At 52.8% G+C, this 26,703-nt stretch overlaps 1 protein-coding gene across 4 annotated transcripts in view; it reads right to left on the bottom strand.

The window, feature by feature from the left end:
• The window catches only part of LOC111158651 (FGFR1 oncogene partner), a 28,889-nt gene extending 3,596 nt beyond the window's left edge, over positions 1-25,293 (bottom strand). For 2 of the 4 annotated variants that reach the window (XR_002641367.1, XM_022520835.1), the window contains exons 1-10: positions 25,187-25,289; positions 24,618-24,671; positions 21,032-21,086; positions 19,890-19,978; positions 19,311-19,448; positions 14,788-14,868; positions 12,396-12,455; positions 4,715-4,941; positions 2,630-2,742; positions 1,016-1,084 (exon numbers count right to left, since the gene is read on the bottom strand). Coding sequence is in view for 2 of the 4 variants with exons in the window: in XM_022520835.1 (XP_022376543.1) it covers positions 1,016-1,084; positions 2,630-2,742; positions 4,715-4,941; positions 12,396-12,455; positions 14,788-14,868; positions 19,311-19,448; positions 19,890-19,978; positions 21,032-21,086; positions 24,618-24,671; positions 25,187-25,288 (988 nt within the window). In the remaining 2 variants the exon portion in view is untranslated. Of the gene's footprint in view, positions 1-1,015; positions 1,085-2,629; positions 2,743-4,714; positions 4,942-12,395; positions 12,456-14,787; positions 14,869-19,310; positions 19,449-19,889; positions 19,979-21,031; positions 21,087-24,617; positions 24,672-25,186 lie in introns of all 4 variants that reach the window. The other 2 variants (XR_002641368.1, XM_022520836.1) reach the window with 1 other exon arrangement.
• Positions 25,294-26,703: the final 1,410 nt, after the last annotated feature.

The following is a 26,703-nucleotide window of genomic DNA, read 5'->3' on the forward strand; positions in this document are numbered from 1 at the left end:
AGGAGCCAACCCCCCCAGTGGAAAGAAAGAGGCAACCAACAGCCAGACAAACCAGAGGCTGGAGAGAACTTTCTGAGGGGAAACCTACAGAAGGTACCAGACGTACAAATTATGGGGGAAAGTGAGCTCCAAGAAGAAACACACGCAAAGGCCCAGAGACAGGAAGGGGGCAGTAATCTGGGAAACGGTGAGGAAGTCGATACATCCTCCATAGAGTGCGTCTGCGGATAGAGAGCGGAGACAAGACTACGGGCGAGTAGAAGGGCTGGTGGGGGCCACCAAGGGCCTGGCAGGTCATGCTCCAGACTTTAGCCAAAATGCAAAGTGGGAGAGAGGAGTGGAAGAGAACAGGGAAGTGACGTGTGATTTCTACTTGCGTAACATCTAAGCCCTACAGGGACAACTGCACTGGGGAGGGCGCGCCTGGTGCGGCGGTGGCTGCGGGTCTGACTCTCGGCTCCTGTTCTCAGGGTCGCAGGATGGAGTCCCACATCCGGCTGCACACTCAGGACGGGCCTGCTTGAGAGTCTCTCCTTACCCCTCCAGGCCTCCCACCACTCACATACACTCTCAAATAAATCTTTAAAAATAAAAAGGGGACTGCCTTTGCACAATCCGTCATTGATCTGAGCTGAAACCTCTCCCCTTGGCCCTGCCCCACAGGTGTTGGCAGAGAAGTTACTTCCTAGATGAGGCCTTTCCAGAAAGCCTAGGCCAGGGTAAGGCCCCCTACCACCCACTTTCACACCAGTGCGTATGGACTCTCAAAACCCCAGGCATCCGTAGGCACCCGTCTGATGCAGGTCGTCCCCACCAGAACCCGAGCTCCACAGGGAAGGTCTGCGGGGCTGCTGCTCTCCCCAGGCCCGGCACACGGAGAAACCCGAGATTCACAAAGACCACCCAAACATCCCATCGCCAAGCGCTCACTACAGGCTAAGCCATTTCAATTGTGATTTTATTCTAAAAATGATAGCCCTCAGGCAATCAGTGCTAAAATTAGAAATCTAGTTACCTAATCCAAGTGATCCAATTTTATCACTGACCAATTTCAGATCTTTTAAAACTGTGCTTCCTCGTTTACCTGTGAAGGAAAAATATTCACATTAAATGGACTTTTAGAACACAACAATCTCTAAACCGCGTCATTTCTCTTCAGCCGAGGGTTTATGAGTCAAACGTCCAAACCAAACACCAAGAAAGAATTACAGGCTCTGATGAGCGATGCTGACGTCAAGCCCTGCAGGCCCTTGTTCCCCACACGCAACACCAGTTGTCACCGGCACCTGACCACCAGACTGTCCCGCGCCACCGTCCACAACAAGCCTTGCCGGGCAGGAGTTCATTACCTCACCAATTTTACTCTCCTCTGAACTTCTCAATGTTGCTTTAATTTAATTGTTTTTCTATTTACCGAACTGACCTCACTGGTTATGCTTTTTCAGTCCCAAGTGCTCACTGTCCTGTCTACGTGTACAGTCCCTGACCAGCGTTAAGAGTGTGTGATCGTGCCGAGCTGGACTCCCGTTGCAGGTGACGAAGAGCGGGAGAAAGCACGAGAGGGAAACTGATGGGGCGCACTGGCAAACACTCGGCGAGGTTGCCAGATGGCTAAAGGCAGCCACACGTCACCTCCTTTGCCTGTCCCGGCAAATCCTACCATCCCAAAACAGGATACGAGAAAGTTAGGAAATACTGGAAAATTATGCAAAACCACACCACGATTTCCTAATAAAGGTGTGCTTTTTAGAAAATGTTCTCAAAAGGGGCACATTTATACCCTGGACACACTGTCGAGGAAATACATTCGCTCTGACACCGTAAATGAGGTTCGCCCACACACGTCCGTGTTTCAGGCTGTGCCTGCGAGTCCTGCTGTCTTGCTGCCGTCTGCGTGCAGGGAGGGGCAGGAACGGCCGTTCCACGTCTGCCTGACACCACACCTCTCTGCTGCACGCGAACACATACGACAGAGCCACACTCCAAACAATGAAACCTTAACTGTATGCAACAGAGAGAGCTAGAGTAGGAGGCTGAGCAAAGTACGTCGGACAAAGACAAATGCCGTGTGACTGGAACGTGGGAAGCAGGTGATGGGGATTAGAAACCGCTCATCATGGTGAAAAAAGTAAATCTAAAAATTCACAGACACACACACACACACACACACACACAGAGAGAAGAAAGTGATGCCAATAACCAAAGTAGGAAAAAAAAAAGACGTCGGACGCACATCACTGAAGACCAAGTATTTGAATATTCCTATGAATGATACTACATTACTGTGGTATCACGGACTCTAGAAAACAAACTCTTAAAAACTGAATTTAAATCCTACGGACATCAGTCTAAATGTCCAACAAGAGAGAAATGACTTAGAAATGTTTACTGTAAGGCAGCTAAAAAGTCAGTTTCCTAAAGGTATTTTGATGGCACAGGAAACACAACACAAAACGAAGCAAACACGACCGTTTTGGAAAGTGATGAAAAGGACCATCGCTGGTCAAATTATGGGCTCCTTCTGCACAACAGACGACCACGTGGTACTTCGTCAACCACGAGAAAGCACGTCCTGAGCCCTCCCGGTCCGCGTCTCCGGCAAGGAGGCCTGGGGCTCCCAGGCACTCACTCTCAGAGTCCTTCAACGAGGGCGCTCCGGCGAGCGAGCTGAGTCCACTCTTCAAGGGGGGCGCGTCGGAGAGCGAGGCGAGGCTTCCTGCGTGCTCACCAGCTTCACTTCTCCTAACGAGAAACAAGCGCACGGTTAGAGGCCGCGCTTACGCTCCGCCACTAGGACACCAGCACCGCAAGAGCACGTACGCGCAGCGCTGGACGGACGGCCGCCCGCGTCGCAGACTCAAAACCAGCACGGACGCCCGCGAGGCGAGGCAGGCTGAGCAGCTTCACGAGTCCACGGCCAAGCTACCGGTGAGGCGCGGCTCGCTCTCCGACTGCACTGCCGTTCGTGGTCTCCGTGTCCGTGGTTTGTACTGGGAGCCCCTTCCAGGGCCCGGCAATGCGGGCAAGGGTCAGCACGGGAGGTGACCGGCACAACTGTGTCATGGGCAAAAGGCACCGCAGCCCCACCAGCCGACCTCCCCAGCAGCCCTGTGCTCCGCCCTCCTGCACATCCCCTGCCGCCACTTCCTGCCTCCTGCCCTGCACCCCCCACTCAGGCGGGAACCTTCCCAGGCTGCTGCCACACACCTCGCCCCCACCCGCCCGTAAGTGCGCCCACATGCTCCCTCCTTGCCACAGACAGCCTCAGCAAGGGGGCACCCTGCACCCCTACACATAGCACCAGGGGCCAAAGTCTCCCCACCCCCGCACATCACCCCCTCTCCTCGAAGGCCGGACCGTTCTCAGCGGACGCGCGCACTGCGGTTTCCTCCGCGCTGCTCCTCCACAGCCCTGAACAGCACACCCACCAGGAAGGCACTCACCACGACAATGCCCCCCGGCCTTTCCCGATGCCTCTCTAATACTTTGCTACCTTGTCCCCTTCTCCCCACCCCAACCCACGATCCCATCATCCTTGCCTCCAGGCTGCTATGTGACATGGCTGACTTTCAGAACTTAGCTCAAGGTCTCACTCTGGCCTCCCCCTTCCAGAACTCCTCTCCTCTCGTCCCTTTCCTTCCTCCTCCTCCCCCTCGCTCACCTCCAGGGGCCGCTCACCTCCCAGGTGACCACCCTGGGTTTTTCGGGCAATAGGATCAAACACGGGGACTTCTCCCCTCATCCCTGGACCCCTCCCCCCGCCCCACAGCCGGCTTCACCTCTGCGTCAGCAACCTTCCTACCCCGACCCATGAGACGTGCGTTCTAGTCTGTCCCTTGGCCCACTGCGCAGCCCCTCCTCGCTCTCCACCCTTCACCTACAGCGCTGTTTCCCACCGTCTGGTCACTCGGCTGAAAACCCTGAGCTGCCCTTGATGTCACTTTATTCTCCAACACTTAGCAACAAATCCTTTTGGATTGAACCTCAGAAGACATCCCCAAACCACCTGTTTCTCACCACTTTTGTCATCAACACTCACCCAGAGAAGGCTGACAACTGCTGGAGACCCAGCAGCCCAGTGAGCTGGTCACTGTGCGGCTCAGACGCTGGGGCTCCCAGCATCCCCGCAGGGCACAGCCATGCTCCTGCCAGAGCCAACGCCGTCCCCACCAGAGCCCATTCCCACAACCGCCCCAGCCGCGCTCCGACCTGCTGCTCGCCCTCCCAGAGCTTCACTGTCGTCCTGGCTGCCTCTCTCTCGAACTTGGGCTCTTGGCTCCACTAGCCCCTAGAAGGGAGGCACTCCCTGACCTGATCCCTGACCTCGCCCCCAGCCCCCCACCCCCGGGCCTGTCGCTCCAGCCGCACCCACCCCACAGCATGCGGGGGCTCTCGTTCTCGTTGCCTCTGTCCACAGAGTGCAAGCTTCCGGAGGCGGGGCTCTACCCGTGCTCCGCCCGTGCCGGGCCGCGCCTGAACGCACCTGGCACATGATGGGCCCGCTCAGTCTACACTTCCCTCCAGAAATCCTGATTATCTAGTTTTTTCCCCAGCTGGAATTGTTTCACAACATAAAAGTCTCTAAGGACAGAAAATGAGACTTACTTATTCCATAATTACAGAAGCTTTAGTAGCTCATTTTTAAAATATAAAATATTAAGAAACTGTATTTTTAAGCCTCTACTTTGCTAATCCAAAAGCACAGTTTACTCACCAACCGTAAGTTTTTTCCGGTTTAGGAATGGGATCGTCGAAGAAAGAATCCCCTTCCATATCATCTTCGTCTGGACAAAGACCGGCTTTGTCTTTGACATCTAGACTTTTGTTACTTAAGAAAGATCCAATTTTGGTTTCGTGGGCCAGCAAGTGGAGGCTGCTTCTGCTCTTTGGTTCTGATGAGGAGACGCTCGTGTCACTCTGACTGGTATCACTGCTGGCCTTCTAGAGAAAGAGAATGGGAAAGACCGGTCGTCTTCTTGGTGAAATAAACATGAGTACGCTATTTTAAATAGCAAATGTCACGCAAACATACGCAGATCTGTGTCTACATGTGCAAGTGTGGGGGGCGAGTAACTCCAGGACCTAACAGTCTACCCCCAGTTCACGCACAGCCAGCGTCTGAAGGAGAGAATGTTGACAGTGCTGTTTATGCCATCCTCTGTCTCCCACCCTAACTGGAAATACCTTTACCTACAGCATTTATAAACAAACTTCCCCACTTAAAATTAACCTCTGCATTTCCTCTTAGGTGCACATCACTCCTTCGAAAATTATCTTAAAAATTAGTAAAGTGGGGTGCCTGGGTGGCTTAGTGGGTTAAAGCCTCTGCCTTCAGCTCAGGTCATGATCCCAGGGTCCCGGGATCGAGCCCCGCGTCGGGCTCTCTGTGGAGCCTGCTTCCCCCTCTCTCTCTGCCTGCCTCTCTGCCTGCTTGTGGTCTCTGTCAAATAAATAAAATCTTAAAAAAAAAAAGTTAGTAAATTTCCCACTTGCAGAAAGGAGAAGGCATCACTAGGAACGAAGGAAGATCAGTTCCCATAAATGAACCAAGTATTAAAACAAAGTGTCCGTCGGTAAAAACAGCAATTTTCCACCCAACGCAAACACGACGGGCATCAAGGTGAAAGATGTGGCCTTGCTCACCACCGTCCGAGGCACACAGGCTGCTGAAAGCACTGGTCTGAGTCAGACTCTCAGCTAACTTCCTCTCGTCTGGGCACCCAGGCAACACAGAGGGCTCCGGGCCCCTTGACTCTGTCTCGCTGATCTGGCGGCAGAGCTGTGTTCTGGACACGGAACAGGCCGGTGCATTCCTGCTGCACGACAGCGAGTTACCCTCTGCTCGGTCAAACTGTCCACGTCAGTGACAGACATGACCACAAACACCACCAACCAGGCTGGTCACAACAGAGGGCGCAGACGCTTCTGGAGAGCCCTCCCGTCTGCCCGCAGGTCATGTCCTTCTCCCCCTCAACAGCGGCTGAGGGTGCGGGGGGCAGGCTCTGGCTTTGCCGCGGACACAGAAGAGGGGACATGCAGACATTTCAGTCCCGTGCCAAGGTCCCCGGAAAGTGAAAGGGTCTGGAGCTTGGCTCTTAACACCGATGTCACACTATTCAGCTGACTCATATGAAATTGCAGTTTCTGTGGTTTCAAACGGATGATTTCCCCAGCCTCAGCCTCGCACCCAGGAGAGGGCCGTGTGTGTCCGACACCTGGGCTGTGTGAGAGACTCTCCCAAGAAGCGCGTGGGGCAGGCCAGCCTTGCCTACCACTAAGCACACAATCCTAAGGAACTAAAGGTTCACAGGCATGAGTGACCCCAAGATTTCAAGCAGAGTCATCTTTTTCAAACCTGACTAGCGCTGAGAGCTGAGAAAGAAGGCATGTGCAGCTGGGGAGAAGATTCTGGAGAAGACACTCCCCGAGGACGGCCCTTCACTATGTGCAGACACGGAATGGGGCGTGTGTACGGAGACGCGCGTTTCTCCTTCCACACCGGGCAGCGGCCCGCTGAGCGGACGGCAGGCAAGACTATGCTACAGGGCCTCGGGGGCCCTGGACACCGCTGCGTGTTCCGGAAGTTATCAGTCTAGAGCAACCGATTTTCCTAAGGGACACGTCTGGAAAAATAAACACCAAGTTACCATTCCTTAGACGACATCGGGTATTTTCAGAGGGCAGAAACATTTTACAACTTCCTAATGACTTTCTTGAAATTCTCCGGTATGAGCAAACACAGAGAAGCCCCGACCATCCACGCGCTCCTTATCCAGGCCCACAGCAACCTGTACTTACACATGTTGAACACTGGATTTACATCTTTTCAAAGACCTATGCATTTGGAAATATAAACCAAGTCTTGTGATATTTAAACCCATTTCCAATTACAGAGATCTACTCTCTCCTCAAAACACTCCTGAGAAGACGGAGGACAGACTGGTGTGAAGTAAAGTGTCATGTCCATGAAAAGCAACTTTACAAAAACCGTGATTATCCCAATAAAGTTGGCCTTCCCGGTGAAGTCACACACTACCAGCATGACTTAAGTCCCCACGACGAACCATCTAAACTTGTAACTAACATTTACCCAGGACTAGTTTGGACTGATTTCAGCAACAGCCCTGCCAGAGGAACGAAGGCTAGTTTGAGGAAGACGAGTTTCATGGACAATCACACTCCCATGTTCAGCAAAATATGTATTTTGAAAAACAAAAATCAGTTTGTTTTAAAACTCTAGTTCTAGGTACCTACGGAGTAAAATTTAAAAACACTTGATCTGTTTTGGAACTCTTCTCAAAATCCATTTCTAAACCACACAGAACTGTGTGCTTCTAACTATGGCTATCTGTTCACCGAATGGACTGCTACTCAGCTGGGTTACTGAGAATTCCCTAAACTGAATTCCAAATCAGTTTTAGGTTAGGAAAAACTCACACAAGAGAAAGACTTATCAAAACATCTATAAATTAACATGCAAGTAGTGTAGAACTTCAAGAGCAATTTCCAGGCAAGAAATCCAAATCTTTTGGGCAATAAGAAGTCAAGTCACGACATAAGCCCTGGGATCTGTTTTAAAAACCTTCGAAGCATTAAGGCATTGTCTGGGGTTTTTTGTTTTTTTTTTTTGGTTTTTTGTTTTTTTTTTAATTTATTTTCAGCGTAACAGAATTCATTGTTTTTGCACCACACCCAGTGCTCCGTGCAGTCCGTGCCCTCCATAATCCCCACCACCTGGCTCCCCCAACCTCCCACCCCTGCCCCTTCAAGACCCTCAGGTTGTGTTTCAGAGTCCACAGTCTCTCATGGTTCACCTCCCCTTCCAATTTCCCCCAACTCCCTTCTCCCCTCCATCTCCCCTTGTCCTCCATGCTATTTGTTATGCTCCACAGATCAGTGAAACCATATGATAACTGACTCTCTCTGCTTGACTTATTTCACTCAGCATAATCTCTTCCAGTCCCGTCCATGTTGCTACAAAAGTTGGGTATTGATCCTTTCTGATGGAGGCATCATACTCCATCGTGTGTATGGACCACATCTTCCTTATCCATTCGTCCGTTGAAGGGCATCTTGGTTCTTTCCACAGTTTGGCGACCGTGGCCGTTGCTGCTATAAATATTGGGGTGCAGATGGCCCTTCTGTTCACTCCATCTGTATCTTTGGGGTAAATACCCAGCAGTGCAATGGCAGGTCACAGGGAAGCTCTATTTTGTCTCACCTCTTTGCTTCCAACAGCGCTTAATTCTAGCTACGCAGCTTCTCCCTGACTCTCAGCACAAGCTTTTGCACACCTCGGCCGGAGGGAGGGAAGTGGCTGACTGTGTGTCTACGACAAGAACCTGCCTTGGAATTCACCACCTGGAGAGCCTCACAGGCCTCGGCGATTAGGGTTACAGAGTCCCCCCAGGAAGACGAAGCCCGAACACCCAGACTCCAGAGCGCCCCTCGCTTACACACAGTGTCACGACTGATGCGACTAGGTACACTGGGTCAGGCTGCGGGGGGCAGGCGGCTCCCCCACTATGCCCGGTGCCCAGCAGGCGAGGATGCCCGGGGAGAACACAGGTGAACAGGACGGCGGGGATGGGTGAAGGGTCTACCAGGCAAGGGACGCCTGGGACCGCGGGCAAGAGACTGTCCCCCCAGCCTGCAGGAGGGACCGCCACGCAGACGCCTGATCTCCAGCCTGCAGCTTCCAGAAGCGTGGTTTAGGTTACCAAATTCGTGCACCTTCTCACAGCCCTACGTACAGGTGTTTATAATAAAGAACTAGAACCTATGATAAACTCGGTCTTTTCAGAAAACCAAGAGACCTACTGAGTGGCACAAAAGCAGGCATTAAATTCCCTTAGACCAATCTCAAGGCTAAAACTTCATGGTGAATTAGTGCAAAGTTGCAAGAAAGTTCGAGTATATACATAACGGTCTACAAGTCCACTTACACATCTGGATTTCAGTCACTTCTAGATTAACAGCAAATGAACCTCACAGAGAAACAAGTGTCACACTGAAAATAACTATGTGGCTCTCTGCTCAGCGGGGAGCCTGCTTCCCTCTCTGTCTGCCTCTCTGCCTACCTGTGATCTCTGTCTATCAAATAAATAAATAATCTTTTAAAAAAAGAAGAAAAGAACTACGAATTTCCCAAGAGCCAAAATGTGAATTATCACCAGAGTGTTTTAAGAACCTAAAAAATGAATTTTATTTTTCTAAGCTCATAACAGAGAAACATCAAAGCTAAAAAATACCCCAGTTGTGCAAACGTATTTAAAAAATGCATGGTAATAATTCCCTTCCTCAACCACACCTCAAGGCCCTAGCTCCCCTCTCCCACCCCACCGGAAGTGTTTTCTTGACCCATGATTTAAACAATTTTACTACAGTTCTAAGACACATTTTAAAAAATCTATTCACCTAGAACATACACTGTGGAATTCTAGAACCATAAAACAAACATTTAAACTCCTCTAAAAACTCAGTTTTTCTAGAAAACCTCTGTCCCTCTGCTCTACGGACGGTCCGTCACTGCTGCAGATGCCCCTTACCTCTGGCGGACACCAGACTGCGCGGCTGCTCGGCTCCATCCCCGATCCCAGAGGCAGCCTGAACAGCCGGCACAAGGGCTCAGGGCCCCCGGACACGGCAGCGTACCCGCTCTCTGCTCTCGTACCTGTCCATCCCGCCTGGGGCTGGGGCAGAGTAAGGGAATGACTGTGCTTGGTTTACCGAGAAAGCGCTGGGGAGAAAGACCCACAAATGTGCGCCCCCCGCCCGCAACACACTTACTCCGAGGTCTGCATCACGGCCCTCATCAACATCAGCGGGGCTTAGGCCAGAATTTTAAAAACCAGGAACAACAAATAAAAAAAGTCCTTTTTTAGGAACTTGAAGCAAAAACTACCTCAACAGGTACTAGGTTTGAAATACCGGAGACCCGATCACGAAAAGGATGATCTTTCCTCTTATGTTCCATAATACAAAGAGCACCTGAGTCTAAATATTAAAACAAGAAACATCTAGGGGCGCCTGGGTGGCTCAGTGGGTTAAAGCCTCTGCCTTCAGCTCAGGTCATGATCCCCAGGGTCCTGGGATCGAGTCCCGCATCGGGCTCTCTGCTCAGCGGGGAGCCTGCTTCCTCCTCTCTCTCTGCCTGCCTCTCCACCTACCTGTGATCTCTGTCAAATAAATAAATAAAATCTTAAAAAAAAAACAAAACAAAAAAAAACAAGCAACATCTAACTCTTAAATAGCCGGCCGACGTTAGTGGCCCTACCAGACGCCTGCTGTCCTGTGCAACGGGCACTGTCCTCCCTCAGACGACCGGCCCCACGTCCGGCAGAAGAAAAAGTGTCTGTGAGGAAGCAGAGCAGTCTGGAGGCCAGCTCGGCGGGAGTGTCCCATACGGTCGGGAAGTTTCGGGAAGTTTCGGGAAGTTTCGAGAAACACCCCCAGGGAACGCTTCCCCGCCAAGGCCTCCGACACCCAGGCGGGCGCCGTGTCCCCATGGTAACAAGCAGCAGCCCCGGAACCGGGCTTCGCGCCCAACCTAGGATCCGTCCAGCCCTGTGCGTCGCTGTGTGTGCTGACAGGGTGATGACAGCAAGGGCCAACCACCTACTCACACGCACACACACAAATGCTCTTTACGGTTCATTTCTAAACACGAGCAGCACCTCTCTGAGAGCCCAGGGCCGCCTTCCGGAACGCGACACGTAAAGAGGCCCCTGGACGGCGCACCGGGCGCCCGGCAGGCAGGGTCACCCGCGAGAGCCCGCACAGCCGGCCACGCCACCGCGCCCCCGAGCACGGCCCCGCGGCCACAGGCAGCCCGGCGTGGGGAACCCCCGACGCTGAGAATGCTGTGGCCCCGGGGACCGCATGGCGACTGGGCCGAGCAGCGTGGCCGAGGGCACTGGCTCCGGGCTCACCGGCGGCCGGACGCGCGGCCACAGCGCACACTGGGAAAGGCACCTCCGGACGAGAGCAAGGAAGGAGAAGGGGAAGGCTTCAAGGTGACTCGGGCTCTTGGGTCAAAAATACAAGAAACGAACCGAGAGAGGCCAGACCGCGAGCCCACGAGCCAGGGCAGGGCCCGTCCGGATCCCTCAGCCCCCGAGGTCAGCGCCCCTGAGGCCCACCCCTGCAGAGGGGGGGAGAAGTCTGGGCCACATGGCTGCGGGGTGCAAAGTGACAATTTATCTTTGAACGTGTTTTGGTTTAGAAGATCCAGAGCCTCCCAAAAGTTGGAACCAATGAACGATAAAAATGAAAGGCCATAAGGTACGCTTTTAACTTTCCTAAAAAGTCTGAGAAAGTGATTCAAAGTCTCTTTACAAATATGCCATAGCGTATTCTCAGTCCTCTTTCTGGAAGAGGGTCTTGGCGCCCCATCAGACCGTCACCAGCGCAGTGGGGCCCGCAGGGGACCCGCCTCGCCGCAGCCCCGCACCCCTCCGCTCCCGCCGGGACACGGGCCGCACGTGCTTGCTAAGAAACCTCCCGAGTCTCCGCGGGCAGGAACATGTAACACCTGAACAGAGTAACGGGGACTCACCAGTGAGACCACTAGAACTAAAGCCAGCTACCGCAGCAAATACAATTTCTTTAAAAATTGTATTTTTAATTTAATACAAAATTTAATACAAAATAATCATTTAATCTTGAAGGTCTTCCATAGGCTACACATCAAGCAAGGGTCAGAAGAAGCGATGACTCTCTCGGCACCAAACGTTAAGTGTCTTATTCCAAACACGTGCGAGCAGAGTGATTAGCGCTTTTAAGACCCGCAGTATTTAAATTTTCAAAGCAGCACGCGACTGGCTTGTGGATTTCTGGCACGTTCGGGGAGGAAGACGAGGCAGCGGAGGGCCAGAGCTGGCCCAGGCCTGCACGTTCCCGCGGGTCCCCCGGGAGCCGGGGCTGCGAGGGAGGCTCCTTGACGGCGGGCTCGGACACGCAGCCAAAGGCTCAACACTCTCAAAAATGTCTTGAAAGAAACTAAGTTTGGCCTTTAATTTATCAATCGAAACCTACCCAAAAAATAGTTTCTCTATTTACCTCAGATGAAAATCGTAACACGAAGAATACGTGTACACAACCGTCTGCTCAAAAGGAAAATACACATTCTGCTGAGAAAACAAGGAATTCTCCAACTGACAGCACATCTGTAAAACCCCACAGTATGATTTTCACCTGGGTAAAAATCGAAAAGCCAAATTACTTTGTTTTAGGGCCCATGGCTTGATCACAGGCTGACCGCAGCCGGGGACAGCGACACCGGCACAGAGCACCGCACCCCGGGCCAGGAGGGGGCTGGGGCCCGCAGGAGGCCGGCAGAGCGGGCGGTCTGCCGCGGCACGGCTGCTTCTTCCCTCTGCCCCTCAGCGTGTTACCTTGGCACCAGACTTCTGCCCGCTTGTCTTCTTCTTACCTTGTCCTTTATACCTTGGTATCTGAGCATGAGAATAAAATGACATTTTACTAAAAAGTATAATCTTTACAAAGAAACTAATCCATAACCAAACTAATAAAATTTCCTATTAGAAAAGCTCTCACGGGGGCGCCTGGGTGGCTCAGTGGGTTAAGCCTCTGCCTTCAGCTCAGGTCATGTTCCCAGGGTCCTGGGATCGAACCCCAAATCTGGTGGGGAAGGGGGTCCCTGCTCGTGGAGAGTCTGCTTCTCCCTCTCCCTGACGCTCCCCCGCTTGTTCTCTCTCTCAAATAAATAAAATCTTTAAAAACAAACAAACAAAAAAGCTCTGAAGAATGGAAAACCTAATCAATATGTTCCTTTCCGAAACCCACATTTTTTTTTCTCGTTCCTTAACTCTCTTCTTCTCCCGTGGTTCACCTGGCACGTAACTACTGTGCCTCGCAGAGATTGGGTCCCACGGCCCCCCCACGGCCGCCATGGGCAGAACCACGCTCCGGGCCCGGCCTCTGGAGCAGCGTCCCCTAAGAGCTGCCCCGGCCTCACCTCGCCTCACTTGGGAGCACACAAAGCGGGTTTCTGTGGGTCGGACTGGACCCTTGGTTTGGCCACAACATCCCACGGCCCCGAGTGCTCTCCGTGGCGCCCAGCCTGACAAGGTGTCCTGAGAGCCACCATGATTCAAAGACCACCAAGAGAGGAAGACAGCTGGCAAGAAAAAGGTGGGCAGAGTGCTGAAAGCCCGACCCGCAGCCTCAGAACTACCGGGAACTGCAGCCCTCCTGCCGCCAGACGGCTTCCCCTTGCCACAAGTCGGCCACTGCCCTGTGGCACGGCCACTGCCCCCCACGGGCCTCCCTGCCCACCGGCAGCCAGCAGGGGTGGAGCGCGCGGGGGCACAGCTGGAGGACAACTCACTGCTCTCCAAGTCCACCTCTACAACGACCAGCACTTCTCTGTGTTTCAGGCAACAGATCCTAACTGACTTAAAAGATTCTCATCATAGTTCTTAGATCTTGAAAATAAAATTTGTGTAGAGAAAATACATCAAAGACTTTACTCTGTCATCCTGAAGACACACCCCGTGCAGAAGGTCCCTGCTGCTGCTCTGCTTCCCAGAATAACGATCTGCTACAAAGAGAACTTCCCAACAGCCCAGTGCTACAGGGACTGATCCTCTGGAAAATGTGTTAACGTTCACCCCATCACAGCCAGACATGTGCACAGGAAGCAAAGCTTTTTTACCGAGGCTCCTGTATCTGACAACTCACTTAAAGGGACTTTTTAAATTTACTCACAACCTTGATCTCTCTGTAACCATGGTGACAGCCTCCCGGGAGCATGGAGGGAAACCCCCCCACAGAGAAGGCTAACTAGATCTCGGAGTGAAGGGACAGCCACAAACAGCATGACGGTCTCTTCCCTCGGCTGGAAATAAAGCATAAAATCCTTTGATTCCCAAACTGAAAACATGAAAAGGAGCAACACCATCAAAGACCCAGTAACAAAACCACGGGGCTGCTCACTGTTGTGTGAGTCCAGGCACCTGATAGAGAGGAACCCCAAGAAGTCACCTCATTGCGGAGGTCCCACTGTGGCCCCGAGTCACGACACCAGCAGGCTCACACAGTGGGCTCCAGGGCCACACCCTCATCCTGCAAAACGGGAGTCAAGGCAAGGATCACAACACGCCTGGCCCCAACCAATGCTCGGGTAGGACTGCTCGGCTGTACCAACACACAGAGCGCTGCAGCCGTGCCTAACGGGCACGTTCTATCCGCTCCCGGGACCCTGGACTTTCAATTCCAGTGTTCCACTCAGCACTTTTCTCCAGTTCACCAAATTCCTGCCATCAGAAGGCCTTCGTTTTAACAACCCGTAAGCCACACACACACACCCAGAGAACACACGTTTTATTATAAATCCTCCAAATAGCTCATTAATATAAAAAGCCATTACGATTTACAATTCTAAACTGGTCATCCGTCTTCAACGTTCAACATAGTAATATTCTGGAACAACCGTCAGGCACCCAGTATCCCAGAGCTAGGAGTTAAAAATGAAAAGTAAATCCCTCTGCCAACTAAGGAAGAAAATTTCCCAAGTACCAAATGAGTCCCAAAACCCCACAACTCTGTGATTCAACAGTGCGTTCCTCCCTAGGACACAAAATTCAGAACACTCCCAACAGAACGCGTGTGTTAAATACATGCTTCGTTAAAGGGAGAAACGCGACATCAAGAAAGCACACCGCACCTGCGTTACAAACTCAACCTGCAACAAGGAGGACAGGAGGGAAAGCCGAGCCCCGTGGAGTCTGAGCGCAGAAGCCCTCATGCCCGTGGCCCACTCACCTTACTGGTATTGCTGTGAGCGCTGGTTTTGCCTTCTGGTGACTTTGGTGGAGAATGAACATCGGACAGCTCTAGTGCACCCTAAAATATTTCAGTTTCAGATTAAAACATATTTTAAAAAACATAAATATACTATTAAGCCTCAATAGTATATACTATTAATACATTATTAAGAATTTTGGCATTTAAAACCACTATACAATATTGGTGTTTTGAACTTTCTAAATAATATAAATATTCTTATTAGATTTTCACCAATTGGACTCAAGCAAAAACAAAACAAAACACACTTGGATTCTAATTACCTACACATCTGACCCAGTCACCCCAAACAGGCCGCTCCGTGCTGGGCTGAGCGTGCCCGGAGAAGCCCTCATTGGGGGCCCCGCCGTGGGGGGCAGCCGGCCCCGGGACTCGCACGCACCTACTCTCACCCCCTCTGGCCCCGCTGCCTCCTCCACTGTGCCCAGAGTCCCAAGCAGCGGCTGTCCGTGGACATGGCACGCTCTACAAAGACCCCTACTGCCTTCCTCCTCTGCGCTGGCTGCTGTCCTCTCACCTCCCAGAGCACGGACCGCACCGCAAGGCCCCACGCACAGCATCACAAAACCACCGCCTTCAGGGCACCCGCTGGTCCCTTCCCCGCACTATGCTGAACGCAAAGAAGAAAGGTTTCAACGTTTCTTGGATGGAAATGACCTCCTGAGATTCAGCCACAACCCCGTTAGCAGCTCTATGACCGCGTGTGTATCAAATGTTGGCTATTTTATATGAAAATCCCACCAACGACTCCAGCACTTTGAACAGGACCCGTGCGGCTCTCCACACCCACGGCTCCCCTCCAGCCGCTGACTTCTGGCACGGCGTCCTCTTCTCCTGGGCTGAAAACCCCGTTTCACCGTCGCAAACTTTTCTTCCTCCCGTGTCATCCTCTGAGACCCAACCCTCTGCCGTCTTATTAATTTATCGAGTCTTTTCGCTTCTTCCTTTAAAGGGGAATCTTTATCTGCCCATTTGTGTCTGTGTTTACTGCCACCAGTCCTATCTAGATTAGCTTTCCAGAAGATTTCACTTCTTCTAGGCTTTGACTTTCTCCCGATCTCACCTTCTAACCTTCACAAATTCATCTTCCAAATGAGTACTTCCTCTGCACAAGTCTGCAAAAGCTTCCCACCGAGTCTGAACACAGGGTCTGTTCAGAACCCCTGTGGGGGCGCCCAGATGGCTCAGTGGCTTGAGCGCCAGATGCTGGATTTCAGCTCAGGTCATGATCTCAGGATCATGGGATCCGGCCCCTCGTCAGGCTCCCCCTCAGCGGGGCGTCTGCTGGGATTCTTTCTCCCTCTGCCCCTCCCACCGTGTATGCTTCCTCTAAAATAAACAAATCTTTTAAAAAAAGAAAAAAGAAGAATCCCTGTTGGGTTGGGTTGGACCCTGCAAAGGATACAATGGTGAGACCAAGCCCTTGTCCCCAGCCAGGGGATGACATGGGGAGGAACGGGCCACCGCAGGCGGCTTCCACACCTGCGCAGAGCCAGGCCCTCAGTTTTGAGAGCCGCTGGCAGAGAGGGAGGAAGAGGGAACCACCCCAGAAGGCAGAGTGGAAGAGAGACCGTGAGTGAGGACACTCCACAGCTGGGTGTGAGGACGGTGCCCCGTTTCCGGTGGAGAGCAGACGAGGGGAAGGCAAGAAAGCAAAAGCCACTTTTAAGTAGAACCAAGTCTGGCTGAAGCACAAGGTTCCACATTTCACAAAAAGGCATAAAACTGGAAAGGCGGTGAGGCGCCACATCACACTGGATCTCAACACCAAGGCCGAGGACTCTGGGAGCCAGCTGGCTGCCACTGCACAGTGACGGCAGTCTGTAGAGAGCGGAGCAGTAGACGAAGGGCTGGACTTGGAGATGAAGTCGGCGAGCGTGAAGGGCACAGACTGACCGCGGACAGCGCCCGCAGAGGTGCTGGGGCGCAGGACCCGAGCGACGGCAGGCACTCGCGGGGAGCGAGGGGGCTCCACCGGGGCCGCACAGCAAACAACCCGGTGCTGGGACCCACTGTGCTGGGGGACACCCAACGCCCTCCAAGACCCACTCAAAGTCACGGCAAAGGACGTGGGGCACAGCAACCTGAGTCTTACGGTGGTCTGCAAACGCCTTTCCATGAAAGCATCACTGAGTTCAACGGGCTGAACCCAAAGCTAGTTTTCTTCTCCAGCATCAGAAGAAGAGGTTAACACAACCTAAGGAGAGGCGTCCCCCCTCCAAGTTAGAAACGCTAGTGAAGACGGGAAAGCCAAAACGGACACTGTGAGCTCCCTATTTTAAATATGAACCTGACCATCGATTCATGTGTGTACAGAGACACACGACCAGTTAAAACGACACACCCCCATATTAAGGGGGAAAGTAGCAAGGAGTGGGTATTTCGTAATGGTTTCAAACTTTCAAGAAGTAAAACCATGACCTCTTGAAGGTACAGAAGTCTTCTCGTGTGTCCGTCTGACAGACACCCAGCTTGGCAACAGGCCGACTGACGGGGCCGGCTTCGGATCCACCAGCCAGAAACACACACGAAGAACACATTTCCTGAATTTTCATTTTCAAACCAACCCAACTAGACAAGATCTCTGACGGGGCCTCAGTCTGAGGCGGACGCCCTGTCTAGCAGCCGACGGGGAGCTCCGCGCCAACCAAGCCTGCCTTCTTCCACGGCGCGCTGCTGCCGCGGGGGACAGAGACTCCTCCCTGACAGGACCGGGCCGAGGGCGCGAGCAGAAAGGCAGCTCTGTGGACTGAAACCAGGGGGCACAGAAGCACAACCAGCACAAGCAGAGAAACCGGGAGCAAGAACTGGAACCGGGAGGACACAGATGTTTCACCTTCTGCGACTGGGGCTTCGCTAGAGTGAAGCCTGTTTCATCACACAGGATGCACGTGTGCCAGTGAGCGTCCAGCGGGTCTGTGTGGGGAAGAGCTGGAGACCAGTCTCACGCTGGGGAAGGACGAAGCTGGACGTGGGAGTCACCAAACAGTAATGAGGACAAAACGACCAACAATGACGACAAAGGCAAAGCTCGCAGGTCCTACACACGAAGTGCTGCCGCCGAACCTTCCCGACCCTGACCCCCCGAGGGTCTCACCACCACCCGCGCGGCCATTCTTTCCATCATCCCCACGTCATGAGTGAGCAACCTAAAGCACGTGGAGGTCAAGTGACTTCAGAGAGTCACACACAGGACACGGCAGAGCTAGGATGTGACCCCAAGCATCCTAGCTCAGCCCACGCTCCTGCTCCTGAGCTGAGGGAGGGCACACCAGGGCACAGGGGCCACCAGCACCGCAGAGCTGAACCCAAAAGCCACTGCAGCGCCCCCCACCCCAGAGCCCCATCCCTGCTGCACCCCTGCCCCTCACCCAGCCACAGCCCCTGCTCCTGGCCCCAGCTCTCCATAGCCTCCTTAGAACACCTCCCCAATCCTCTCCTCTACTCTCACACTAAGACTCAGTTTAACAAAATTCCCACTTGAAAAACCACTGCTCCCCTTTAACTAAAACTGATTTGACTCCTAAAATGTGTGGTACGAACCATTCACTGTACGCTCCCTCCACTATCATAAGCCATCACTTCCATGCGCGTTTCCTTATGGGGACACAGTTTATCTTTAATAACTCTCAATTCTTCTAGCCCGTCAAACTATTTTATCTTTCCATGCAAAGCACCTATTTCTTATGCCCTCTGTGCAATGGGTGCTCAGTCAGGCTCCCCTGACGCTAAAACAGATTCCAACAGAAAACATGCTCTGAGACCCCACACAGAGCCCAGGCAGTGCGCAGCCCCCACGTTCTTACTCACAAAACAGTCACTAAAAGCACGTGTTTAACCGGGTGCCAGAGAAACAGGATCTCTACCTAAAACTAACATTTGTAACCAGAAATCAGACTTCATCTCATTAGCAAGTTTCTAAAAAGGGAGGAGCAAGAAAGGCAGTAGCTAATCAAGAAAACAGAAGTTTGGAAATGTTTAGAAACTAAGCACAATCAACAGCTTCAACAGCTCTAAGTCTGTTTTTAAAAAGCCCTTAAGTTCAAAAATTGATTAACTAGCCTCTGATTCAGCTCTGTTACGTTTAAAGCGGTAACAAGACAATAACCAACGAGTGTCCGGGCACCTGACGTGCCCTACCTGGTGCGGCCTCACACCGCCCACGAGGCGGCCGCTCTCCCCATCCTACCCGGGGGAGCCACGAGGGGCCCGCATGGCCAAAGCCAGCCTCGTCCCCCTCTACCCGACCCCAGTGCTCCCGAGCGTCCAACTGCAAAGAAGCACGCGCCGGGCTCCGCCGACCCGACTCCGACTGTCGTCAGCACGCGCGCTCGCACGGCCTAATGTGCTTTGTTGTGTTTTGAAGGAACAGCTTCTTTGCATGTAAACTCCGATTCACCACGCATGCGGAACTCTGCATGGCGGCCCTGAGTAGCCAATAATTAAAACTGAAAGATGACAGAGGCTGGAATTACACTTACCTCCCCATTGGGTGGCCCTCTCTCCTTCTGCTGACAACGTCTGATCACCTCCAGTAACAACGGTCCGCCCACAGTACCTTCTGCCTCGATAATACCTAGATCTCGGGCCAAGTTCTCTCGGCCTTCAAGACTTTGAAACTAGGGAAGAAGACACATCAAGCGAGATGAGTGCACAGAAGTATGCAAATGGTTTTCAGAGACTGAAGGAAAATATTTTGGGAATTAAAGATATCTCTAAACTCAGAGAGATCATTTTCCTAATGAATAAAACGTCCATTTAAAAAAATATAGATTTCTTTTAAACTAGTCTCTGCATCTGAAGTCTTCATGAACGGATGCGGTCTGACATCGGAACAATTATTTCTACAAAACCTTCCTCTCAAAGTTCTACGAAGCGGCGTGGGTAGCAGCCATCTACAGCTCTGACGGCTTTTAAGACAAACGAAACATCGACTATAAGAAATAATCTATATGCAAGACCCTCTAACACATCAAATTTTGTTAAGTTTCAGGTTATAATGAACGCACTTGTATCAAGGACGGTTTCAAAGATAGATGCAAAAAAATCATGACTCTTACTGTGCTGGTTTCGGGTTGAAAAACGGCCAACGTGAAGTCAAGATGGAAAAACTGGAGAAACTCCGCAACGAGACTAGCCACCAGCCGGCCTGCGGAACGGGAGAGGCGGTGAGCACAACTGCGCGCCCGAAGCCCCTCCACTAACGCCACCAGCTAAGGGTAACTCAGCAACTGAAGAGGAGAGGTTTCTAAGCTTAAACGATAAATTTATCTTCAAAGAACCCCAGCAATGAAAATCTCAGTCTCGTGTTTTCATTAGCACCATGTGAAGCTAACTAGTGCTAAAACAACATTCCGTAGGCGCGTGAGAGTACTCTGCTTCTTACACTAAAACTGGTTTTGGGGCGCTTGGGTGGCTCAGTTGGTTAAGCGACTGCCTTCTGCTCAGGTCATGATCCCGGGGTCCCGGGATCAAGTCCCACGTTGGGCTCCCAGCTCCATGGGGAGTCTGCTTCTCCCTCTGACCTCCCCTCTCATGCGCGCTCTCTAATAATTAAATAAAATCTTTTAAAAAAACAAACAGGGCACCTGGGGGGCTCAGTGGGTTAAACCTCTGCCTTCGGCTCGGGTCCTGATCTCAGGGTCCTGGGATCGAGCCCCATGTCGGGCTCTCTGCTCAGCGGGAAGGCTGCTTCCCCCTCTTCTCTCTCTGCCTGCCTCTCTGCCTACTTGTGATCTCTCTGTCAAATAAATAAATAAAACCTTAAAAAAAAATTAAAAAATTAAAAAAACAAACTGGTTTTAACCAACAATTTCCTATGACCAAGGCTATTCAAAACAACTTAACAGTTACATAATAAAAGACAATTTTAAAATGAGAACCTGTAAGAATCACAGGCTTCAAAAAATATCTGAAACTTGTCAGGGCGCCTGGGTGGCTCAACTGGTTAAGTGTCTGCCTTCGGCTCCACATCATGATCTCGGGGTCTAGGGATCGACCTCCCTGCGTCGGGTCCCCCTCGGAGGGGAGCCTGCCCCTCTCTCTCCTCTGCCCTTCCCAAGCCCCTTCATGTGCGCTCTCTCTCTCTCTCTAATAAATAAATAAAATTGTAAAAAAAAATCTGAAACTACATATCTCTCCTAAATAGAACTTGGAAATTCGCAGACAGACAAAATAAGAAAGAGTAAACTGAACATCTTACCGTCTTTCGTACTTAAAAACTTTCTCAGGCTCTCATTGACTAGAGGAGTTTTGTTCTGTTAAAAAATGAAATGGTATGTCATGCATTTAAAAGCTACAAAACGTGGTTTAAAGCTTAATTTTTGGCAAAGATATATAGTAAAATATGGTCACTCATAAAATTATGGTTAAGCCCACTCTACAACTATTGATTACTACAGAAATTCTTTGATGCTATTTATTATCTCAAAGCTAATAAAATGAAACCACACATGAAAATGTGCATTTATTTTTAATTTTTAAATATTCCACAAATTGTTTATTAAACGACTTTAGAAGCTAGACCTTCAGCTACTCATACGTGAAATGGCGTTACGTTTACCTACAGGTACTCTAAATACACGGTGACATGCTGTCATCATAGATTATCTTCCATTTATAGCTTACTGTGAGCAGGATTCAAATTACACACTTGCTATTCGCAGCTCGTTAGCATCACGTGACGTGACTTTGGGTCCTGCACAGACCAACTTACCTCTGCCATTCTGCGTTTACTTGAATAAAAACAGGAAAAATACTTCCAGCTCACTCGAGCTTCTTTAAGCGTACCGAATGAATTATGGGTATAACGACTCACATTCTGCTGCTGGGATTGTAAATGGTGCGATCACTTTGGAAAGGAGTCTAGTAATGTTCTAGAGTTAGTACCCCTACCATAGGACCCATCTGTAGGCATTTTCTCACAAGAAAAGCACAGGTCTAAGCAAAGACATATACGTGAGGGTTCACTGAAGCCCATTTATAACACCAGAAAACTGGAAACAAGCCAAACGCTCATCAACAGATGAATGACCAAACAAACCGTCACACGTCCATACAACACACACTACATGGGGAAAGACAGAATGAGCTATTAACACAAAGGACAATATGGGCCAATTTAGATGCATTGTGCTGAATGAAGGCAGCCAGATCAAAAAAGAGAAGAGTCTGTGCAGGAGGATCCTGCATGTGTGGCTCTTAAATACATGGCGGCCCTGGGGCGTGTGGTGGGGGAGGGTGTCACAAAAGGTTTCAGGAAGCTTTCAAGGGTCAAGGATACAGTGCACTATCCTGTTTCAAGGTTGCATAAACATTAAAAATGTAACAAACTGGGGCGCCTGGGTGGCTCAGTGGGTTGGGCCTTTGCCTTCGGCTAGGGTCATGATCTCAGGTTCCTGGGATGGAGCCCTGCATGGGGCTCTCTGCTCAGCGGGGAGCCTGCTTCCCCCTCTCTCTCTCCCTGCCTCTCTGCCTACTTGTGATCTCTCTCTCTCTCTCTCTGTCAAATAAATAAAATAAAATATTAAAAAAAAATGTAACAAACTGCACATTTAAGTGTACTGGGTTTACTATAGGTCAGTTGCACCTCAATAAAGTTGTTTTTAAAAAAAAAAACAAAAAAAGACAAGGCAAGGAAAGATCATAAAGGTACCTTGGTAGGTTGGTCTACGGAATTTTAAGACACCGAGTCAACTGAAATATTTAAAGAAAAAACAGAGGAGGAACAAAAGCAGATGTGTATTATCAACAGCCAAACTAGGAGCACTGCAGAGAACGGACTTCAGGAAGATGGTGAGTGACACGAGCAAAGAGGAGACTGGAGAGGAGGAGGGGTAAAGCCACCCGCAACAGCAGCAGCTCAGCACTGGACAGGAAGGTGGCGGAGGGCCTCCTCACACAGGTCAGCCGCAGGGCTGCCACGGGGGCAGAGAGCAAGGTCCAGGCAACTCAGATTTCTTGCTCGGGCAAACCGCCGTCCCCAGAAGCAAGACCAGTCTGACAGACAGGGTCACAGATGGGTCTGAAGCTGACAAGGTGGGTCAAGGACTCAGGGCTGAAGTCACCGGTAGAATTCAGGTCATCCAGGGAGAAAACACAGAATGAGAGCTCCTGCATAGTACACCAAGGATGTAAGCCCGGTGTAGAGGGAAAAGACGGCACTAAAGAGAGCAAGAAGTGCTCAAAGGAGAAAAGAGAAAGAAAAAAGTCCCAAAATCCAGGGAGATTTTCAGGAAAGAAGAGAGGAATTAAGAATGTCAAATGCCACAAAGAACAACCAAGTTAAGAACAGAGGTTAGAAGGAAAATATACTCAATAAGGAGATTCTTCTTGACCCCGGCAAAGGGATGTCTCAGGTGTAGGAGATCTAAGGCGAATTTAAGTGGATTTAAGATGTTAATGTATTAAAGGGTGCCTGGAACATAAGAAATAAAACATATACATTTTTTCAAAATTCAACTGTGGGGGAAAATCCGAGTGGTATTAAAAGCAGAACGTGAGTTAAGGAAAAGAGCTTTGTCCTTGAGAGAGATAGAAACACGTCTCTATGCTCCAGAGAAGGACCAACAGCAAGGACAAAGCCAAAGACAGAGCCAACGGCTGAGCTGCTGAGAGTACCTGGAAGGCAAAACCCAGAGAACGGGACTATTCTTGGACGAGACGAAGAACCCCGCAGCAAAGCCGGAAGGAGGTAGGATGCGGTCGGACGCAGGGCGGCTCTCTCCGAGCCGAGGGATGGAGCTGCAGGGAAGACGCAAACAGTGGGGACCCCACGCTCCTCCTTCCCTGCGAAGGAGAGACCGGGCCAGCTGCTGAGAGCGCAGGAGGCAGGGGAGGTGGCGGGTCAGCGCAGCTAAGTGAGAGCTCTGAGCGCAGACGGCTCACCGCCCGCTCGGACCCTCACCGAGGCAGGCGCCCGCCAGTTAGCAGCAACCCGGCGCTGGCTGACCGCCGTGGCACCAACGTGGCACACGCAGGAGGGGCTTAGTCTGCTCAGTGAAATGACACTCGTGGCTCTTCCCAGAGTGAGTGTGGCTGGCGGCGGAGGAGCCGCGGTTTCTCAGACGGAGCACGAGGCCCAGACGAGGCCCGAGCAAAGGCGGCCGAGAGAAGACGGACGCGGGACAAACACGCAAGGACCAAGCGCCGCAGCACTTCATGCTGTTAAGCAGGCGCAGGCGCCTACGTCTAAAGCGAGGGGTGATCGGAGGGACGGGCTGGAGCAAGGTGAAGCCCCTGGTTACGGGGTAATTCTCGCCGACGTCAGGGGCATGGGAAGACCTGAGGGACAGGAAAAGGCTGAACGCACTGACACGAAGAAGCGGTTGGACTTGTGACAGCGACAAAGGGCACATGACTTTAAGGCAACTGGGGGTCAGCCAGTTGAGAAGAGGTGCACGCGGTATCCCCCCACCCGGTGGCATTCGCCCGCACACCACACAGGACAGCTCCTGCGATCCTGCCGCAGACGCACTGGCCAGGAAGCCTTCCTCCACGGCGCCCTGTGACCTTGCCCGCCAGACCCCTACAGACAGGCGTCTACACCAGCTAGGGTTCACTACTGGCCCCAGAGCGACTGCGACCCCGACCTCCCTTAGACGCCCCGAAATTCTGAGATACAGACGAAAGGAGGACAGTCTCCCCTCCGGCCCAGCAGTAGGGAAGTCAGTCCTTCGTAGCTCGAAACCACCCCCGGCCACAGCGGTACCCGCAGTATTTAGGAGAACGAGCAGGTACTGGAAATTACACACAAACGAGTGGGCATTTGAAGGTCGCGCATCTCCTACCTCTACTTTTTCTTGCTCTTCTAGTGCTAAAAACACAGCTGCTCGGAGTTCGGCCTTGTAAAAAACGGTGAAGGAACAAAAGTAGTTTGAAGGCCACGGTCACGACCCGGGCGTACACCCAAGTTCCACAGGCGCCGTCCCACCGTCTGAGAGCCGAGGCCACGAGCCGGGCCGGGGCGGAGAGGTGGGAAGGCGCCGCGGGGTGTCCCCCGCCCGCCCGCAGAGAGCCCCCCGCAGGGAGCGCCCCGCGGAGAACCCCCAGCAGGGAGCCCCCGCCCGCCCCCGCCCGCTCCCAGCGCCCAGCCCCGCGGCTCGGCCCCGCCTCCGCGTCCGCGACCCCACGCCGGTCACCGCCCGGCAGCTGCGGCGCGGGCCGGCCCCGGCCCCGCACCCCGGGAACGCACCCCCGGCCTCCGCGCGGCCCGGCCCCCGAGACCCGGCCCCGCAGGGAGTCGCCCCCCGCCCGCGGCCCGACGCGGCCCCGCGCGACCCTTTGTGACGCCCGCCGTCCGCGCAGGCCCTGCGGCCCGCGGGCGCAGCCGGCATCCCCGCGGTCCGGCCCGGCCCACCTTGATGCGGTTCAGAACGCCGCTGTTCTCCAGCGTCTGCACCAGCAGGTCCCGCAGCTCCGTGTCCTCCTCCGGCACCACCGCGGCCGCTGTCGCCGCCATCTTGCTTCTCCAAGACAACCGCCCAAGCCGCGCCAACGGCCAACGGCCGCCGCAGATTCCGCACGCGGCGCGGCGACGCGGCCGAGACCACGCCCCCCCACGCCGACGCGCAGCCCGCCCTCACGTCGGGGGCGGGGCCTCGGGGAAGCGCAGAGAGGCGGGGCCGCTGCCGTCGTGGGGGCGGGGCCTCGGGCGGGGCTTGGTCCGTGGGGGCGTGGTCTGCGGCTGCGGCTGGCCTCTGCGAGGTGGGAGTGTGAGCGGCGTCGGTGGGGTGGGCTGCGCAGCCCTGCGGTGCCTCGTGGTTAAAATCGTATCACATCGCACGCAAAATGAATTGTGCGCTGTGAACGTCAGACGCGTTCCCACGGCGCGAAAGGGACGCCCAGGCCGACTCAGCTAGCCCCGGCGGGCGGGACCGGGCGGCGGAGGATGTGTGTCCTAGGCACCTGCCGGCTGCCCCTGCGGACGCGCTGCAGCGGCCTGCTGTCCCCCCGTTTCCAACACGCTCTCGGAGTGTGTGCACGTGCACGCGGGTGTGTGGGTGCGCGCGCGCTCCCCGCGCTACAGCCTGCACACACAGGCGTGCGTGCGTGCGCGGGAGTGCGCCCATCACGAGCGGGCATGTGCAGACGTGCGTGTGTGCACGCTCACCGATGGAGCCCGTGCGTGCGAGCGAGCGTGTGTGTGTGTGTGTGTGTGTGCGCGCGCGTGCACGGGCTCACCGGGAGAGAGCGCCCCGGAGCCTGCACCGCGCGGCCGAAGCGGGTACTGTGTCCATTATGGGAACAGCGGTCAGTTACCGATCTTGGGAGAAGAGGGGTCCACGGGACCGTCATCCCCTGCAGGCCCCAGCAAGAAAACTCCCGCAAAAAGTGCGCCGCAGCTGCGGCTCAGCAAATCAGAAGTCATGCCCACCCCGAACTTCTGCTTTTCTGCAAAGGGCTGTGGTTCAAAACAACCCCTTCCAATTTCTCCGTAGATAACTTCGTCTCCTTTGTTTGGGGGACTTGCCCATGGTTTGGGCATAGCCTGCATGTCCTAAACTGCAGTTCTCTCTTATTCCCAAGTAAACCCAGTGTTGCTGGGGAAAAACAAAACAAAACTGACTTCTACTGTCGAGGTTAACAATACGTGGGTGTGTGTGAGTTTGTTCACGTGCACACGGAGAGGGCGTGCACGTTTGCACTGGAGAACGGGTGTCCAGCATGCTGCTGTAGAGTGTCTTACACTCTGCCTGTTTCAGTAGTTCTGCAAGAACGTGCTGGGAAAATGAGGGAATCTCATTCTATGAGGAAGCTAAGTAAGAAAAAGTGGAGATTCTGGAACCCTCTCCTGGGCCCGCCCTGCACCTGCAGTAGGTCCTAGGAATCTTACTCACAGCCCAGGTGCCTGTAATGCCAGTGGGGAGGCGGGGA

Source organism: Enhydra lutris, unplaced genomic scaffold, assembly GCF_002288905.1.
Source record: "Enhydra lutris kenyoni isolate GAN:26980312 unplaced genomic scaffold, ASM228890v2 scaffoldscaffold62, whole genome shotgun sequence".
NCBI lineage: Eukaryota > Metazoa > Chordata > Mammalia > Carnivora > Mustelidae > Enhydra > Enhydra lutris.